This window comes from Calcarisporiella thermophila (genome assembly GCF_041956535.1).
Source record: "Calcarisporiella thermophila strain CBS 279.70 unplaced genomic scaffold VTP21scaffold_2, whole genome shotgun sequence".
In the NCBI taxonomy this organism is placed as follows: domain Eukaryota; kingdom Fungi; phylum Calcarisporiellomycota; class Calcarisporiellomycetes; order Calcarisporiellales; family Calcarisporiellaceae; genus Calcarisporiella; species Calcarisporiella thermophila.
This window is the reverse complement of record NW_027192192.1, coordinates 486,409-506,320: the sequence shown is the minus strand read 5'-3', so window position 1 is coordinate 506,320 and position 19,912 is coordinate 486,409. Positions and strand designations below refer to the sequence as shown.

The following is a 19,912-nucleotide window of genomic DNA, read 5'->3' as shown; positions in this document are numbered from 1 at the left end:
CACCGTATAGAAAAGTCACGTGACTTTACCCTTTTGGCTTAGAAATTTGGAATTTGGCCTGAAAGTAATTCGTCAAATTTTGCTCGACCGTGACCACCGGCCGGAAAAAAATAAAAAATCACTTAGAACAAAAATTTATCTTTAAAAATATATCTTAATAAAATAAAATGTTAAAGAGAAAAAGAAAGATCGTAATAATTAATATTTAATATTGAGCTATACGGTATAAAACTTGTTTTATAGATTTATGCACCAGAAGAAAGACTAGTAAAGTGCTTCTTGTCGGCGATATATGCCGTCCGTCCCTTTTGAATCCACTCGACACATCTATCAAGTAATAGACTGCGGACTTTGTCAGCAGTCCACGCTTCACGATGATGAGGCCGATTAATTGGATAAAACGAGCTGGTACAAAGAATAAAGAAAAAGTAACAAAAAAAATCGTACGATAATCTGAACGCGATTTTGCAATAAATATGAGCCTACCAAGGAGATATTTCCTCGGCCGTTCCAAGAAGAGGGGAGGGAAATAACTCAAACAAACAACAAAAAAATTATAAAATAATAATAAAAAAAAATGAAAATTTTGAGGGGAGGGAAGTGAAGCGTGGACTGCTGACTTTGCCTTGTCCATTTCCCTTAAGCCGTCGCATACGCTAGGCTTAAGTAAGAATTACACGAATGTGACGTCATCAATTTCACTCTGATCTGTCAATTTCCTTTTATAAACATCGATTTCTACTTTTGAATGTTTACCTTTATTTTGCCCATTACGATTTACCGTATTACTTAACTTGTAGAATATCACTCTTCTTTACATTTAGATATCAATAATAAGAACCGTGAACCATCCCCCCAACTACGGAGAAGAGACCCCCTCTCTCCTTTTTTTTTCTTGGCGCCCGAGAGGTGACCTTTCGAAATGAATACCCAGGTGAAACAGTTCTCGTTTTAGTAATTGACGCGCTTGAAGAATGTTTCATTAATAATCGCAATTTGTAATCGTGTGTCTGCACTGCATGTATAAAGAGATTACTCTTGATCTCCAGAACTCTTGGTCTTGATCCTCTCACCGTGTCAGAATTCTCCTTAAACACAGCTACAAGTCCATAAACCACAACATTTCAACTAAGGCGCAGATGGTAACTTTATCCAATCTCAAGCCCACAACGTGGTCGGTGTGGATGTTTCTCGCTCTGTGTTTCACCGCCGCGATTATCCCCCAGGCCTCGGCTCAAGAAGACCAAACTCTACCCAACGTGCCGCCTTCAAATAACAATGTAACGACCGGAGATAAATGGATCCTTCTCAAAGGAGGCACGATCATCGCATGGAGCGACGAGAAAAACGACCTGGATATCATTCGTGGTGGGGACGTTTTGATCCAAAATGATCGCATTGTAGCCGTTGGGCAAGATGTTGGAGACGCACCTGAAGGATCAGATATCGAGGTCGTGAATGTCACCGACCATATTGTCACCCCTGGATTTATCGACACACATAAGCATTGCTGGGAGCATTTGTATCAAACTTTGGGACCCGATGTCACGTTGAACGATTACCTCTACAAGTTCTCGCCTTACGCTGAGATTACAACGCACTTTGAACCTGAGGATAGTTATATTTCGACCCTCATGGCAATACTTGACGCATTGAATGGTGGCGTAACCTCCGTCCTCGACTTTGCGCACGGCGCTTTTACTCCAGAACACACAATAGCGATGTTAAAGGCGGGTATTGCAAGTCGTGCTCGCGTATTTCACGGATACGCCATAACACCCATTGCATCGAGGATATCTAAAAGCTACGACCTCTCCGACGCGGGCATGAATGACACGAATGGTTGGAGATGGAGGCAATTAGAACAATGGTCGAAGGTGACACCGTGGGAGAATGGTAGAGTTCAACTTGGACTTTCGTGGGATGCCGGAAGAAACGGAATGGAAGGCAAATTGGGATTCCAACGCGCCCAGTAAGTTGCTCAGGAATATAAAACGAATATTTGCTTGACCTATTCTTTCTACTCTTTCCACCCTTTCAACAGCGATTGGAATTTGACGTTCGTGACCATGCATGATGTTGGATACCCACTGCAAGGTGAGAATGACTCACGGATAAATCGTGAAACTTATCTTGCTGTTACTAACAATGGTAACATCATCCCTTGACCTTTTAAACATCAACAGTTTCTGGATACGGCTCGAAGGCCGTTTACCAGATTTACGAGTGGGGATACCTAAATAGCTCATATCCCATTATCTTTGCTCATGGCACCCTTCTCGATGGCGCGGACTTGAATCTCCTCCGCAAATACGGCCATTTTATTTCAGTCACACCAGAATCCGAGCATCACTATGAACACGGTCAGCTTTACACCCACCATAACCTGGAACAGGCGTCTCTGGGCATTGACACGTCGTTCACTTTCTCGTCAGATATTTTGACTCAGATGCGATTGCAACTCCAATCGACTCGCAATATTGTCGCCAACCCCGTTCATTTTAACATGAAGTTCGCCAACAATAGCGCCATGACCGCGAATCAAGTCTTTTTGCTTGGCACTCGCAACGGTGGTCTTACTATGCGTCGTCCTGATATTGGAGTGATTAAAGTCGGCGCTAAGGCTGATATTGTTGTTTTCAATACGAACAATACTGCTATCTCTGCCTTTTACGACCCTGTTGCGGCGGTTGTCCTACAGTCCAATGTCGGCGATATTGAGCATGTCTTAGTCGATGGTAAATGGGTCAAGCGAAATTTTCAGCTTCAAGGATTAGACTGGTCCAGGCTCCAAGCCGATTTTAAAGCCTCGGCAAGAAAAATTCAAAAGGCCTGGCTGGAGTATGACAAGGACTGGGGACCGCTCAGAGTAGCTATGCTCAAGTCACTTAATTACACCGAGGCGATGTTTCAGCCTGTTCGACCGGTGGCTGTAGACCCAAGAGTCCCACAACTGAACCTGTAATAGGACGAGAACAAGGTCTTTTATAATAGTGAATTAATAAGAAGAGACAAAGTAAAACAAGGTAAAACCAAAGTAAAACCAAAGTAAACTAAGGTAAACAAAGTTAATTCGAACTCGAAACTCTTACAATCCGTTTTATACAATTCCCTTTGGGCGAGAGCCCAAGCTTCATTCACTGGATGGTATCGGCTCTTCGGAGCCCAAATCGTACTTTATTTGTAGAGAAATAAAATATAGATAAAATATAGATAAAAATATCGATAAAATAAATTTTTAGCTGATTTCAACACACTTAAACAAAAAAGAAATAGTCTAAAAAAAAATGTAAACATATAAGTTGGTCATCTCCTTCTAATTCCATCCCCTAGCTTTGAGAAGTCTCCAGAATTCGTGCCTCTCGTCGCATGGGTGTGGAGGGTGGGCATCCAGTTTCATTTCCCTTGGGCTCTCGCCCAAAGGGAATTAGCCTTCACAAGTTCGGCCAATGCCCTTTAGGCTTCGTGCCCAAGCTTCATTCACTGGATGGTGTTTCGTCGCAAAGGTATACCCGCTGGGATGTTGTCCATTTCCGCCCGATGATAGAAGCGTTCAAAGGTTGTTGCTGATGTCCAGTTTGCTGCCTTAAGGATTGTATCCAGTGGTGTGCCTTGGAGCAGTGCATGGGAGGATGAGGTGCTTCTGGTTGAGTGTGCAGTTGCCAGGATATCTGCTTCCGCTAGCAAATCTGTTATCCACCTAGCTATTGTGTCTCCCGTTGCTGGTGTTGGCGGTTTCCTTGCTTAGAAAGTTGGGAACTTATCGTATCCTGGAGAAGCTTTTCTGGCTCGTTCTGTATAGAGGTGTGTTGCTCTGACTGGGCACAGGTCTGGTTCTTCCATCATCGCCCATAGTCGGATTGTTTTTTCCATTCCTTCTTTGGGCTTGACGGCTGTCAACTGCATTCCCGTTAGTCTGTCGTTGTCCTCTTTAATGAACTGTACCTTATTCGGTGGTATTCTTGCCAGGTCTGATCTTGGTCTCCAGATGGTTGTTAGGGCGAGTATTAAATAAAGATGAATCTCTGGGAAAAAACCTTAAAAAACTTGTTTTCATGAGCATGTGATCAGTACGTATATGTAACACGACCGAATTTACACTATAATATTAATTATAATACTTCCTTATTTACATTATTTACCTATTTAATTGCCTTTCCTTTTATATACTTATTGACCACAAATTTATTGTTGGTGTATTAATGTTCCACTTAGATACTCCCGAGATTCTATTTAAATTCACTCCCTTTTGTTTATTGTTCCTCACCTCTTTCCTGAATTCCATTCTATCTTGAATTGAATTCTATTCTTTAAGAATAAGGATATCTAACAGTCCTCAAAAACTGTTACATTCTCCTTGCCGTCGATGAATGGAATGCACCGTGTTCTCCCCAAAATATAAACAACAAAGTGTTAAAACTTTTCACCAAAAACAGCCTGGTACGTCTCCGTGTAATGCATGGCTTGTAATCACCTCGGTTATAACTAATACAGTATGAATGTCCTGTATCTGCTTCTAGCGGTCGGGCTTTTGGCTTTATGCCATTTCCTCATCTTTTGGTCCATATGAAGAATTCTGAAATGCCGATGCGCAGACGATTATGATTGACATACCATCTTTTGACGAGCATGAATATAGCTCCATATTGAAATGCCAACAGAATTTTAAACGACTCCCCTTCGGTGCAGTTTAATTTCGGATAGTGTCAGCGGAGTTTGCGTCATCTTTTCTTAGTTGTTGATGCCAATCAGATTCAATATCATTCTGAGCCTATTCCGCGAATGACATTTTTTTGGTGTGATGACTGTCACACACGCCTAGACATGCTCTCATTAAAATCCGTGACGACACTGGCGAGTTTTATGCTATCGAGTTTTACAAGGGCAAAATCAGGCAAACTTTTGATTGTATTGAGAAAATGAACCCCTTAGAGCAGCGAGAGATCCATAACTACGCGGCAACTGTTAGTACGACTTGCGAAATTGTGCAAAAGATAGCTACTCTTTGATAAATTTTGCTCGAGATCTGTTTTCTGTTGCAATTAGCTCCCTTTTCACGCTATACAACTATCACGCCAATTTGCATAAAAGTTTGATTCGTATGTATTTATATTTGATAAGGTAGGCTAAATTAATATACAGTAGAAAATAGGTAAGTAATCAAAAAATAAAATTAGTGGGCTATATCGAAGATAAAGCATGAATGGAATTACGTACATGTAGGAATTACCTCATAATAATACAAGGCATACAAATAAAATACAATCATATAATTCATTACAAAATACTGAAGGCATTAAATACCACAAAACCCTGTTGCATGTTTCAAAGGGGTTTTCAACTCAAACGCCCATGCAGGTGTATCGAAATGAAATCAAGAAAAGCTACGCACAGTATATTTAACAGATTTGGAATGTTTGAATCCTGCGGGATAGAGCGGATTTGATAAATAGCAAATTGGTGAGCATCAGTTAAACCGCAAAGAGCTCATAAAAGAGTCTTCGAAACGTGTGTTAAAGTGAGTGCCTGTTTTGATTTTGAAGCTTGCTCTCTTCTTCGAAAGGAACTGCACTCAAGGACACCATGAGGCTTTGCTCCTATTCCCACCACACAGAGTCCCAGCCGAGCATTTTGGTTAATTCCCCTAGCATTCCAGCAACTCCTGGGGCAGAGCAAAAACGGCCCACATATCCCGCGCTGAGTCCACCACTTGAAGCATATCCTTTACTGAAGCGCCCTCCAGAGCAGTGCAGGAATCGCCCCATTGGTTGCTTGCGAAAAATCTCCGCACTGATGACAAGATAAAGCTTATTGGGATGAGTAAAGCTCGATTAATAGCCACGAGTTGGAACTACGCCAAGAGGTAAGTTTCGAGGGCGATCGGTGATCCAGCTGAGGTCGAGATGAGAGAAAAGGTCCGGAAATGGTCCAAGATGCGCGTTGGTTTCGCATCTCTTGCGCAAAATCGAGAAAACCTTAGCCATGTGTTGGCTTGCAGTCCGTTTGCAGCTCTGGTGAGTAATCCCTTTAACACAACTTAATCCTTGCGCAACACGATGATAGGATGGGAGCCGGGGGAAATCATCTTCTGGGAGAAACCTTGGAAGTATGGATTGAGTACGTCGCTAAATGTTAAATATTATTGCCTATGTGCTCTCCAATGTATTATACACAGCGTTGGAAGGCTCTTCTTTACACCAGGTGCATCCTTGAGGTACAGTAGCAATGATATCTCCACTACTTAATTTTTCAGATGTCTCCACGCGCTATTTTATATGTATTAATGTCTAGCCTTAAAATATGGCTTGGCTAGATCCCAAAGGAATATATGCTCCAATTAAAGTCAAGCTGAGCGATATTCACATTTTAATGGTATCCTCACCATGACTACGTTCTGAGATAGAACGTAGAAGTGACCTCTCACTTTCATTTCAAATATAATTGAAACTTAAGCAGGATGTAAGGTAGACTCTATTACTGAACGGTCAATGAAGCAATTACATGAAAGCAAATTACCAAGTTCTAGTTAAAAGATAAAGGAACAGCTTTTAGCATTCATGTAGTAATCTGAAAAATAATTCCGGTGGCACTTTCAAGTTCACAAAGATTAGGATATTCTTGATTGTAATTGAATGATCTACTATTCCACATCCCTTTCGCAAGTGCTCTAATAGGCTTGTACTCTTTTGTGCATATATTCGCCTTTTCTAATTTTCCAATGTTTCCGTCTACAGTCTCGAGCTCTTTGCAAGCTTCTTCGGCGTGTGGATGATCACCTCCAGTGGGGTGACAAGTCAGTTTTTTATTCGCGAGTGGGTGATTGTCATGATCTCGTATTGAGATGTCTAAATCCGATAGAGATTCTCCACGAGTATAGCAAACGCATGTGAATAAAATTAGGCTTACGAATAAAATGGCTCTCATCTCTCTTGAAATCCAATTCAAAGACTTTAGTCGATCAAGTCGAACCAGAGAGCCCGCTTTATGAATATATACCATCGCAAGTTTCACTTCTAGCACGAGATTTATTTCCATATTAGTAAACTGAAAGCTCTGCACCTTGTTTAGATCAATTAATCCTTCAATCAATTTTATCCAATAAAAGTAGTTGCTCTGATTTTTAGATATGCATTAGGCAATAATCATGTCGCGAGAGCGCCCTATTGTATGCTACCGTGTTTTATGACATAATACCCGCCATCAAGCTAAATGGCAGCCCTTTTTCGAAACTCGAATATATCGTGTAAAACGATGGCTGATTTAACCAGTATTTATTTTCGAATCCAAAGAATCAAAATTCAACTTGCTCAACTAAATATCTCAAGTAAGAAAATAGTTAAAGATCCTCAGGAGATTATCGAAGATACCAATTGAGTCACGATCTCTTCCTTAATAATTTCAACACTCTATCTTATCCGTAGCGTAACCCCTAAAATTATCTTGACACTCCCCTCGACCATAATAAAATGGATTAATTCTGCTGAAAGATTATTGGACAAATAAAAATTACATACCTCGTATAAACTTACAATACCAGTTTCCATAACACTTCATGCAGAATTATGCTTGGATCATTCAAGAGTAAAGGGGTCTTAAAACATAAATTAGTGCGGGACACTGTATCGCTTTTAAGTGGGACTCCTCATAGTCCTCGTAACTAAACAACATTAGGTATCTATGGCTATCACATATATTCTGTCAACCTCGTTCTTTGTAATCTCAACTGTTTCGCGCAGGTGACACCCGATTTCGAGATTGACCAAAGTAGCATCAAAGATTATATGATCAAAATAAATCGCAAACTTGTTGCATGAAGTTAGTTCAATCCATAGCCAATCTCAGTATATGTATGGGAAAAAAATTCAAGAAGCTACACCAAAACCCTCTTCTGCATCTTTAAAACGAATAGTGGCAAATATTTTCATGAAAAAAGCTATTCCTGCAAATTCTCTTCGAGGTTTCGTGCTGCAGACCATAATATGGTAGCCGAGCGGGATGTGATTAGTATTGCTTGGTATCATAAGTACCAAGGCAAGAGCATAATAATCTTTAGTAGAACGCCCTTAAGTATACACTCAAAACTACGTTCATTCATGTATACTTCACTTTTTGCCGTAAGCTCTAAAAAAATATCAAAGGTCAGAAAAGGACAATCTTACAATCTGCGGCGACTCGAGTTAAAATAAGTAATCTTAATTATTCATTGAATCCGCAAGCTTAATGCACGTATGGTGGTAAATGATGAGACTTGCTGTACAATTGCGCGTCAAAAGCACCTTCATTTTGCAGTTGGCAGAAATGATGTGGCTAATCCAAAGAATGGAAACAATGTCGTATATGATCTTGAACTAAATTTAGAGCTATGAAAATATGGATAAAAAATAAGAAATCAAGCCACCTAACTAATCACCTTGATTGAGCCACTTCAAATGAAAATTCAAATTCATTTTATTCAATTAAAATCCATCGCAACATTATTATGTTCGCATCAGCCTGATACTCGTTATTAGAAACATGAACATTTTTTAACCTCTTAACTTTTCCTCAGAGAACAGCTTCTATTAGCCGCTTTGTTGAACGAGTCTCCATATAGGAAAGAGAGTGAGCTAATGAGAATTCTTTCTATCGATCTGAACCAAGAGCAGATCCATACGAAAGTAGTAGTGCATTACAATCGTCATCTCTATGCTGCTCAAGTTCATATGCCTTCATCAACATCTTCTTGATTAACTTAATCGAGCTCCAAGATGGTGGCTATAACTGTCATTTGGCAGTGTAGAATTTCCAAAATATTGTTTAATTGTATTATCGATTTAATCAACATTTAACCACAGCAAATAACCCATTCTAAGCTATAGCCAAAATCCGAGGCTCAATTTTCAAGCGCAACCAAAGAGCAAAAAAAGCGGAAAAGACTGTAACACCTATTGACAGAGGACTGTACTGTAAGCCAATGGATGCGATTTTATAATAAAAGAGATCATTACCACCCGCAAACTCGATTAAGGGTATAAAGGTGCTTCTTTCAGTCATATCATACAATGCGCCACTAAAAGAGGTGTTATATGTAAGCAAATGTTTAGATTTAAAGGAACATATGTATTACCTTATAGGGGTGCCGAAGAGTTGACCAAAAAATACTGAAAAATAAACCATTCCTAGAGTACTAGGAATGTCTTCAGGCCTTTCCGTTAGATCAGCTACAATTACTGGGATAAGAGAGATAAAGCCTCCCCCACTTAGGCCATATATAATCTGGCAATTGGTTTTTAGAAGGGCGTGCCAATTCATAACACAAATTAATTTCTTACCACATAGACAATAAGTACAGAGAGATTGTGTGATAGAGGCCAAATAAGCATAGTGGAAATGCCAGATATAAGCGTGCACCAGAACATAGTATTTAGTTTCCCTCTATTAATGAAAGAGTTATAGAATCTCTTTCTGTCTGTAAATGTCACAGATCTATATCTTCTTTACTAACAATTTATCAGCTGCAATTCCAACAATAATTCTCCCAACACTATTGACCCCACTCATTACACCCGTTAGCAAAGCTCCCACGCTAACATTTAGACCAATAGTGGTCGCATATGCTATTGTTTATAAATTTTCAATGCACCTACGAAAGTAAGGAAGAATCACATACTTGGCATCATGAAAAAGGGCGGCAAATATCTATATCAATATATGCTATTAGAGCCTAGTCTGAATAAATTTAGAAAGCATTATTTATTACCCAAAACAGGCGAATGTTCCATAGCAAAACATTAACACCAGACGAAAGCTGATTAGTTTGCGATCAAAAAGCTTCATTGATTTCCAAGTCTTTTTGGGAGGAGAAATGCGTGGTCGACATAGGATTGTAGCAATACTCAGCAAAACTAAACATGTCATCGCATTGACCCGTAGACACCAGCGATAGCCTAGGTTTTCTGCATCAAAATATAGGATAGTAGAAATGGAAACTTAATCAGTAGCTAAAATCAACTTACCCATAATATACCTCGCCAGAGGGGTGAGACAGAGGCCACCTATCCCGCTACCTGATACGGCAATCCCTGTGGCCTAGAAAGGCATTGGCTCAACCAAGGTGATGGGCAAGATATTATACAGCATTTACCAGGCCACGATATTTATTAAACCACTGGTTAGGCAACAGCATACTTGGAAAGAAAACAAAAGCGTTCCCAAAACCAAACATGACCCCCTAAAGAAGCGCTAAATCGATGAATTTGGAAATGAAAATGATAACATAGATACCTGCATACCTGGGTCAAGTAGAGTTGCCATAGCTAGAAAAACATATGAGCAATTAGAAAAACGAAATCACCTAGAACAAGACAACATATTTCTCACCGCAGTGTTAAAGCTAGCAAGTAGTAATGCAAGGGGACAAAGTATAGTCCCCAAAACCATACTTCCTCGGAAACCGATCTTTTGAAGTACCAGCCCGATAAATGGACCAATTACAAACATAAAAGCATTCGAGGTGGTTCCAATATAGGATATGGTCTGTGTATTAGCTTGACCGGAAAATTCATATTTTATATAGTGCTCCTGTTTTGGTTTTTAGAAGAAAAGTAAGGGTTAATACGCGCAATGAAACAAAAATTATTATTATATGCAGCAGTACTACCTGATATACACCCCATTGGTAGGTCTGCCCAAAATTATTGAACACTATGAGAAAGCTTCCCACTACGACTACCCATGATCTCCAGGAATCCAGGGCAGAAGAATTCTCCTCATCGGCACTCAACGAATTTTCCTTTTTTTCAAAGTTGTCGATTGTTTTTAAGGATTCTTTGGGAGATGACATGACGTTCTATTCGATAATTTGTGCAAGCTATATATTAGTGGTATTAGTAAAGTCTAGGTGCGGCCATGTAGTGGAGACTGATAAAATGATTATGTCTTATCGACCCCTTTTTATACCTGGTTTGAGGGTAAATGTTATTGCTTATACCTATTACGGCATAAACATATTTTTTTCGCTAATTGAAAAATTACCAAATTGTATTTACAACGCAAGAGAAATATTATTTCAAATATTAACTACAGATCAATCTATCATATAGGGATCCGAGCTGCTAGAATAAAAAACATCAAAATTATGCGTTGAGTGTTTTACAGCCCTTATTGATGTATTCAATATTATTTAATGTCTAAAATATTCAGAAAATTGTAGGGTTTCAGTCATTACATTGTCACAATATTTTCGCCTTCTGTCCGAGCCGAGTAGCGGCTCGGACAGAAGGCGGGCGATACAATATTTAGCACTATTTAGCGGAGTTAATTTAAATTTTATGGTGATACTTCATGACTGTTATCAAATAAGCGATGTTGGCACGATGATTGGCAATCATTACTTTATAAATTTTCAATTGGCCATTTTGGCCAGTTCAATGTTAATTGTTAAAAAAATTACCTTATTGAGCTCCATGGGTTTCATTTTGTATGTAAAAGGTTGTCTAGGTGGATTAAATGATGTCAAGATGGCTTTGGCAACACAGCGTATATCTTCGGGCCAATTCCCGCAATTCACTCTTTTAACCCTCCTAAGAGTTCAAAATCCGCTTCCCCACTTCCCAAATTTCCTCATATTAACGACCCATAATGAATAACCCTGGTGGCTGAGCTAAACATAAGTTATCATATACTCAATATTCTGATTACATGCATATATAAAAAATTGGCCTTGTATTCTCTACAATAATTGTTTATATCTCGCCTACATTCCTCACCTTTAATTCCCATTCCTCAACAAATGACACAAGATTAAATCTAGAGATTGGGCTGTATATTTGATAGCCGCAAAACCAGCATACAATTTTACAAAGCAGGCGTCAACAAAATGGACTCTATTCAAATTGAACCCCTGACAAGAATCCGATACCATGCTGCTAACCTCTTAAACATGACTTCATGCCAAGTCAACGCAAACTGAATAGTCTCTCCTCCGGATGTTCATCTTTGTCGAGATTGCCTTAGACAACATAATAGTTTTAAAGAGTTAAACAGATCAGTACTTGTCTTCGACGAGTGGAACAATTCAACACCGGAAACATTGCTAAGCTGTCGTCTGCCAGAATCTACTTACCTAACCTTATCTTGTAAGGCCATCTTGAGATGCCGAAGAGAGAAAACCTTGTAGTATCTATGGAAAATAATTTATTATCTTGCAATATAGCGATGATGAGTTTCCAAGGTTAGATGTACTGACTAAATGCTTTTATTGCTTAGCATTAAGTTCATTAATTTTGTGCAAAACTTTATACTATCTATGTTCTAAATATCTCTTCCTTCCCTGCAGAACTTCCAAGGTATGTTTTATATCTATTCGTCCCATTGTGTGTAAGATAAATCCTGAAAATTTGGTTCCAGAAGTACTACTAAAGAATTAAGCAAATATTGCGGAAAATCTATCGATCCGATTCGCTGTTTCTTTATATCTTCATGACAGATTATTTAACTTTAAAAACATGAATTGGTTTTATAAATAAGGCCTCTTTTGTAACGTTGAACTGTCAAGAGTTCCAAATCATCTTAAATATTGATTTTCTTGGCCGTTGTAGCAAACTGCTATGCAGGATATGCCTCTGTTTGTTAGAACAACAGTAATTGCTGCATTGACTATCGAGTGATCAAGGACTGTTGTGCATCAATGAAGTATGTTGCTTGTTTCAACGAGAAGAGTCACAATTACCTAGCTGGCAACCCAATTACCAGAAGCAATGTCGATATTGGTGCAATGGTGCGCTGTTGCGAATCACGCGGTCGCAATAGTCACAGCCATAACAATAAGATAGGTACTTGGGGGATAGCAATCTCCTCATGCAATTGTTAGCATCAAGAGCCACGAGATTAAACCTAGGTTGATATTTTAGCAAACTCGTTTTCATATAGCTAAAGTACCATCATTTAGTTTCATGGTACTCATAGAATATAATGAATTTTATAAAACCAAACTAAACAAATTTAAAATCACCCAAGATACAATTGCTCCAACAAGCAATTATATCTTGGGTGATTTACATCATACTGTAAATGTATTCTTACAATCGGATCTTTGTAAAAATTATCGCTTCGATTTATTAGTTAGCACTTGAATTTCTCTTGTAATTATTACATGCATTTGGTTAAACATCACTATACCATGTTTCTATTGCTCACGCCTGAAAATTACATAGTAGGTAAATTTCGACTAAGAAATACTCTTCCTCGATGATTCTCTTTAAATCCTGTCATTTTGAACTATCCTTCACTTTGAAGATTGCGAAACTATTCTACGGCAGCATTGTTTAATTTTCACAAGAATTTGGCTAGGTTTAACTTTTCATTCTGCCTTAGCTGCTTGCATCATATCCTTACTCCCTGGGTCATCCATATACGCGAGTTTGTGTAGTTCTAATAAGCAAACTTATATCCTTTATATCAAAAGGCGTATGCAGTCTATTTATCCTTTGGAGGGCATCATTAGACTCGACTCTTATTCTCCACCAATTGTCGAATTTTTTTTTTCACGTCGAGCAATTCTCGCTCTCTTATCAATTGTTTAATCTTCTGGCGTGATCAAAAAGAAGGATACGAGATATACTGCCATATTATATTTTCGAAATTAAATTGAAGTCGCTTTCTAACAAGATTCATGTTTGTGTACACCAGTATTCTGATGAAGGAAAATATTTCCATCAAATTACCAGTCTCCTTATTACTCATTATACAGAGGCTGCAAAGGTCCCTCGCAGGAGAAAGTTAGCGAAAAATAAGCAATAACTATGGGACCGAATGGTGAAGGAATAGGAAAACATAAACCTTGAATATATCAACAAGCTGCTTGCGAGCAAGTTGGAGAGAGTATAAGCTCTAAAGAGCAAAAAGAAAACAGAGTAAGTTTTAATGAACAAAATGAGGTTGTAAAATTGTATGTTCTAATGAGATATCCGAAAGCACGAGAAAGATACTTTTAGCTTCAGCCGCCGGTGTTTCAGTTTTTCTTGATTAAATATGGCTGGAACCTATTGATGAAGATAGTCTGTGGGTTGCATAATCCTATCAATATTTTACAAAGTGTTATCGAGTAATTGAATTTTTACTGATAATGTACCGATTTGTGTCTACACACTTTACACAAGCTAAATAGAGAAAACGTGACCTGGTCCCTTTATCAGCCACATTAATATATAAGATCTGAAACTAACAGATGTAACAATCTGATTGTTACATCTGTTAGATTCAGATTCTGAATAAAATTAAAAAGCCACATGTGGGTGTTTGGTTTTTCAATGGTGTTTTCATTAGGATACATAACAATATAGTTTTCCAGGAACGTCTGTATTTGAAATACGCCAGCTGCACGATTCACACTCGCATGTTCATTATCTTTCCTATGTTAACTTTAAGAATATGACGTGATTTAGGTTTGAGCTTCCGATTAATTTGACACCATCTAGATCGTTCCTTGTGGAAACTAAGCATTGAGAGCACTGAAAAATAACTTTAATCTACTCTACCTAAATAAACATATAACCTCTTGTTTTGAAATGCGTTTATTAAATCAAGTTGTACAGGTTTTATTAAAATGCCTACAATCTGATACGATTATTTGAGTTCGAGATCTTTTGATGCCAAGAATCATAAGCAGGAACAAAGTTATAGAATGATTTAGAGATGATTGTAAGAATTCCTAATGTGGTTTCAGACTGATAACCTTTTTCGCCACAGTCTATAATGGTTTTAGGTTATGAAAGTTATGAAAATCAAGACAAAATGTATATGCGACAATTTTTTTTCTTTTGTTAGTGCACTCAATATTTAGGCGATTCGAGTGTGATAACTAACCGTGGGAAGCAGATTACCAAAAATATCTCATACGTACCATAGAGTGCTACGTGCGGGAATTGTGAGACACTTTAGTCTCGGCTCTAAGCGCTACATATGCTTAGATTAAACAACTTTTACCAGAATTTAAGGTAGAGAGCCAAGATGACATTAGAGATTATATTAGGTTGGCGCATAAAATTCATTCTTTCTCTATTGTGTGAATTGATTTACAATACCTTCCATATCGCTATTGACAGCTACTTGCAAGATCGTTTCTATTATTGAAGAGGTATTTTTGGTAAAACGGACTAGACGATTTGACTGCCACCACATCCTTTCGTTCAACATAAAATTACGTGTTACAAAAGAAATTTCTTCCCAGTTTATCCAATGAATGTCAATTTCAAAATTAGCTAAGCTTAGAATAAATGGTAGCTTAAGCGAAATCGACAGGGCTGTTAACAGTCCGCCCATTACGCAGTAAAGAAAGCTTTATTGGTCTTGGTTGAGCTTCTCACAAAGAAGCAAATAGAGAGTAAATAAAGAAAAATAAATGCGATGGAACAATAGGAAAATATTGTTGAGAACATGTGATGTGTTCAATCAAGCTAAGCATACTCGCGTTGTTTATAAAGAGCTTGCTGATAAGTTTGAAAATTATCAAGGCACAAAAATGTTATTCAAATTCATTCCTTCAATTTTGCAACTCGCTGCGCTAATTGTTGTTGTTTGGGGCGTAGAGATTGATGATCCGAAAGCGATCAAGAATATCGTTCCGAGCAATAGGCAAACTATCATCAGTGTCGCAGGATGGCTTAAGACGGGGAATGTTGGTAAAATCCTTAAAGTACGGCCCGAGAAACTTCGAGTACAAGACAACAAGCAAATTGCAGATGTAGTCTACAGCACGATGAGAGACGTGAGGTCTAAGGAAGCCGAATGCCATAAATCTGGCAACGAAAAGAAAAACGAGTGCTATTACATTGATTACATAGACCTGGAGGAGATCGATATTCATTCTGGAGAATGCAGGGTTGTGTTGGAGATGACCACCTCATCCTACGAGCAAACACCTAAAGTAGTCATTGAAGATTTTATAAGCAAGATCAACGAGAACGAGTCAACCCTAGAGATTAATCTCAAATCTAGCACGAAAGCTTCTGTGTCGGAAGGCCCGATTACGGGGGAGGCAAGCTCGGAGATCTCTGTAGGAACAAAAATCCGTCAACTCACTAGACGAGAGGCCAGCAGAAGAGTGACTACCACTATGGAGGGCAAGAGTTGCTTTGCACAGATGGCTGCGCTGAAAAGCGTGTGTAATTTGAAGATCAACGTGGGATATAATGACAATCGTTGGAAGTGGGGACATTGGAAGAAGGAAATTTGGCCCGTGAAGCTAGTTACCATGGTCAACTCCGGCGGAAAGGACTTGATTCTAGACAGCTGTGTTGAAGAAAAAGATTTGTTGACAAGTTCTCGGGACGTGAATAGAACCTTGAGGAAGATTAATTAATCGTGCCACAATACAGAGAGTACACAGTAATTAATATTTTTAATATGTATTATCTTTCATATATTCGACCGACACCATTTGGACTTAGAGGTCCATAAGCTGGAAGAGTTCGCCTCCATTGGGGTCCTATTAATGTTTTTTTAATAAGAAAAAATAAATCATAATATTTAAATATGGAAATACAATGAGCAAATAAATACAGGTACAACAAATCCCATTGTCTCTTTTCTCCGTGAAACCATAATGGCTAAAGTTGTGTTATAATATAGCCTTATAAATGAAACTTTAGTGATATTATAATTTCTCTGTGAGAAACTACAATTCTTTCAGAGTTCAAACCTTATGAAAAATTGTAGCAGAAAAAATTATACTTTTTAAGCTAATTCTTACTTATGTCCTCAAATTTTCTATGTATCCTTCTCTGGGAGTAGCTCTTCTTGTCCAATATAACGGTCTCCTCATAATGAATCATAGATCTCTTACACAGACCAAATTTTATTTATATTGAAAATTTGAAAGAAAGGCAGTCGGTAGAGAAGTTTTATTCTGAGCTCGTATTGGAACAATTGATAAAACAAAAAGTTATAATATTTTCTTATTCAATACTGATAGTGATGAGAGTGCTCATGCACTTGAAAACACTTATGAGTTGGAAATTGCGGTGTAGAGATTGAAAGCTGTATTTCCATTTCTTGGTTGTAAAAAAATTAAACGCACTGTATCAAACGCAGTATAATTAGATGTAGTAGTAAATTAAAGCTTGCTAGTAGAATAATAGGTTACTTACATAATCTGAGGTTCCTGGGGGGCCTACAACGCATCGATTAGGGCATTGTCCTACACCATATTTTGGATTAGGGATAAAGGTGTGCTAAAAAAAAATATGTTGGCAATCCTATGCATTTACCTAAGTCTGAGCCAGGACTTCCTATATAGGGGAAGTAGTAAAGATTGTTGGGTTTATAGCCTGGAGCGGCAATAACTGAACCGCAGTAGTAACCTAATGAATTTTCCGGAAAAAAAAATAATTTTTAAAGTAGGTGAGGGCGATGGGAATGAATAATGTTTGTTTGACTTACCAGGGCCACTGGTCAAGACTGGAGCTGAACCGCTTTTGAGTACTCTTCTCTTGGCATTGGTAAAGCCAAAAGAGCACAAAAGAAGGCAAAGGAAAAAATTGAAGATCATATTTTATATTGTCGAGTTGAAGCTGTCTTTGGTATTTGTATGGAAGTTGTGTTTACATGAATTTTGCCAAGAGCGGTCAATATATATGCGAAATAGAAAAGGCTTAAGAGTCTAAGATTTTGCTCAAGAGTATGATAGAGATGTTTAATAATTTAGACTAATCTTTGAACGCTGTAGATTAGGCTCTATATCAATTCTCATTTATTTAAATGTGAACTGATGTAGAGCCTAAAAACTGAATAAAAACAAAAAGCTATTAAAATAAGTAATATGTTTTACAGTATAAGTTATAGATTTATTCATGATTTTACTCATGATTTAATATTTAGTTAGTGCTATTGGTTTTTTTCGCTTTCAAAAATAAAAAACTTTCATTGTATAAATACAACAACAGCATTAAAAGGGGCAATCTCCGGCTAGCAAGAAGTGGTTCTGATTACAGTAGCTATCCCACAAACTATCAGGAATATCAGAGCAATCGCATCTTTTATTGCCCATATTACAATTCCAGTTTCCTCCTTTGGCTTGGTTACAAGCAGCTTCTGTCGCATCGGAATATTGACCCGTTGCCATAGAATAGCACTGACATCCCTCGGCTTCAACTAAACCAGTAGTTAGGAAAACCGCAAAGATAGCAACTTAGGTGATATATACATTCTTAAAATACACTATTGAAAAAACGGATAGTAAGTTAATGTGAGATCAATATGAAAATGTGAAATTTTAGGACTTATGCTTATGTTCAAAGTTCTATTTTATACTCTGTTTAATTCGATCAAATTTGCGGCGTAGTTATTATCTTTCGCTATTTAAGGAGAATTTAATGCAAATAAAGAACCTTAGAAGGTAATATTTATCCCGAGATTTGATTTCTACACATCCCTGTTTTAATTGTACTAGCACTTCTAATAAACACGTTCAACTTTGCAGAATTTGCTTCGCTAAGGATAAGTTATTTTGAATCGATTGGTTTGTTGTTTGCTATATGCTCCATGAATTTTCGCCCATAAAGTTTATACACAACATGCACGATTAAGTGTCCCCTCCCAAAAAACCTCGATCTATCTAAACATTAACACTAGCATGTTTTGCTTTAGTTGTTACCACCTGTAGGAGCTTGAAGAGTAGATTAGGGTATCAGACAAAAGCATCCAAAATTTATGGGAATTAACATCATTATAGATATTGTTGTATATCATTGGGCTCAAATGTCACGTACATTTCAATATTTCATCGGAATATGAGATTTTTTGGTAAAGTTTTTTTTCAATATCTTGCAACTTTGAGGTTAACATAAAATAGGATTCGGGGACGTGTTCTTGAACTTTCAAGAGAAAGTCCATACGAACGAAAATTACTAGCTTGTACATAGGCTGTGATAGAGATAGGCTAATTGCTAGAAAGTTCATCAGAGATCGGTACAAACCCTTTTAGGTTAGGGTGATTTCCTATGAAGTCAAACTTTGTGCGTTCAAATATTCTGAATCAGAAGGAAAATATGAAGGAAACATAAGGAGAATATACCAATCTTGCCGAACTAAACCAAGTTGAGGGGATATTCATTCTGGTGCGAGTTATTGATACGCGGCAAAGAAATATGTACATTTTTACCACTAGCTATTTCCACCTAAACACCTCCAAACTGTACATTGCTGGACATATTGAGAAAATAAAAGTAAATGTGATGTCGAATTTAGATCATTTAGCAATGAACATACTCACCTAATCCGATTACCAGTGCTATTTCGTGAACATTTATGAAATGAACGAAGCTAGTTGAAAATTTATTCCTCTTTTCCTTGTGGACAGGAAAACATGTAGATATTTCCAAAATTAGTGCAATCTTTTGTGATTTTTTCTCCTGTGAAGTACGCTCGTTGGAAGCTTGCAACAAATTGGTGGCTTCGTCTACTCTAGATCTTTTGTGACGGAGGTTTTTAGTAGAGAGGAAGTTTTAACTCTGTATGATTTATTACAATCTCAAATGTACGTATATAGTATATATCAATTAAAAGATGATGTAGCTACGTAGACACAGAAATTATCTGATACTAACATATAACACCTTTGCTACATATATTAATTTCAGATACTTCTTATGCAGAGTGACTGCTTAATATTTTCCTTACTTTCTGTAATTACGAATAAAGCACAATTTGGGCTCCGAAGAGCAGATACCATCCAGCTTATTTCCCCTTGGGCTCTAGCCCAAAGGGAATTACTTATACTTTGTGGCTGCGCTTACGTCATCATTAATTTGAAAAATGCTCAGATATCAAATCAGTTTATATTATAAAATTATTCATTGCGTTGCAAGAAGATTTGGGAAGGGAAAAAGCAGAAATTCAAGGTATATGCTATACATACGATGATCTTTTCGCTTTT

The 19,912-nt window shown here is 37.8% G+C and overlaps 5 protein-coding genes across 5 annotated transcripts; 2 read left to right on the top strand and 3 right to left on the bottom strand.

The window, feature by feature from the left end:
• Window positions 1-1,139: 1,139 nt before the first annotated feature.
• On the top strand, window positions 1,140-3,748 carry VTP21DRAFT_4284 (uncharacterized protein; the record flags this gene model as incomplete). The annotated part of the gene is made up of 5 exons (XM_069394678.1): window positions 1,140-1,972; window positions 2,045-2,097; window positions 2,187-2,961; window positions 3,351-3,506; window positions 3,592-3,748. The coding sequence occupies 5 exons, from the start codon at window positions 1,140-1,142 to the stop codon at window positions 3,746-3,748; spliced, it is 1,974 nt and encodes a 657-aa protein (XP_069255892.1).
• Window positions 3,749-5,644: 1,896 nt separating this feature from the next.
• VTP21DRAFT_4283 (uncharacterized protein) lies at window positions 5,645-5,952 on the bottom strand (the record flags this gene model as incomplete). Its single annotated transcript, XM_069394677.1, has 2 exons — window positions 5,645-5,790; window positions 5,853-5,952. The coding sequence occupies 2 exons, from the start codon at window positions 5,950-5,952 to the stop codon at window positions 5,645-5,647; spliced, it is 246 nt and encodes an 81-aa protein (XP_069255891.1).
• Window positions 5,953-9,735: 3,783 nt separating this feature from the next.
• VTP21DRAFT_4282 (uncharacterized protein) lies at window positions 9,736-10,822 on the bottom strand (the record flags this gene model as incomplete). Its single annotated transcript, XM_069394676.1, has 6 exons — window positions 9,736-9,935; window positions 9,996-10,068; window positions 10,124-10,210; window positions 10,272-10,295; window positions 10,360-10,560; window positions 10,640-10,822. 6 exons carry the CDS (start codon window positions 10,820-10,822, stop codon window positions 9,736-9,738), a joined length of 768 nt encoding a protein of 255 aa, XP_069255890.1.
• Window positions 10,823-15,499: 4,677 nt separating this feature from the next.
• VTP21DRAFT_4281 (uncharacterized protein) lies at window positions 15,500-16,339 on the top strand (the record flags this gene model as incomplete). Its single annotated transcript, XM_069394675.1, has 1 exon — window positions 15,500-16,339. The coding sequence occupies one exon, from the start codon at window positions 15,500-15,502 to the stop codon at window positions 16,337-16,339; it is 840 nt and encodes a 279-aa protein (XP_069255889.1).
• Window positions 16,340-17,102: 763 nt separating this feature from the next.
• VTP21DRAFT_4280 (uncharacterized protein) lies at window positions 17,103-17,527 on the bottom strand (the record flags this gene model as incomplete). Its single annotated transcript, XM_069394674.1, has 3 exons — window positions 17,103-17,176; window positions 17,247-17,339; window positions 17,419-17,527. The coding sequence occupies 3 exons, from the start codon at window positions 17,525-17,527 to the stop codon at window positions 17,103-17,105; spliced, it is 276 nt and encodes a 91-aa protein (XP_069255888.1).
• Window positions 17,528-19,912: the final 2,385 nt, after the last annotated feature.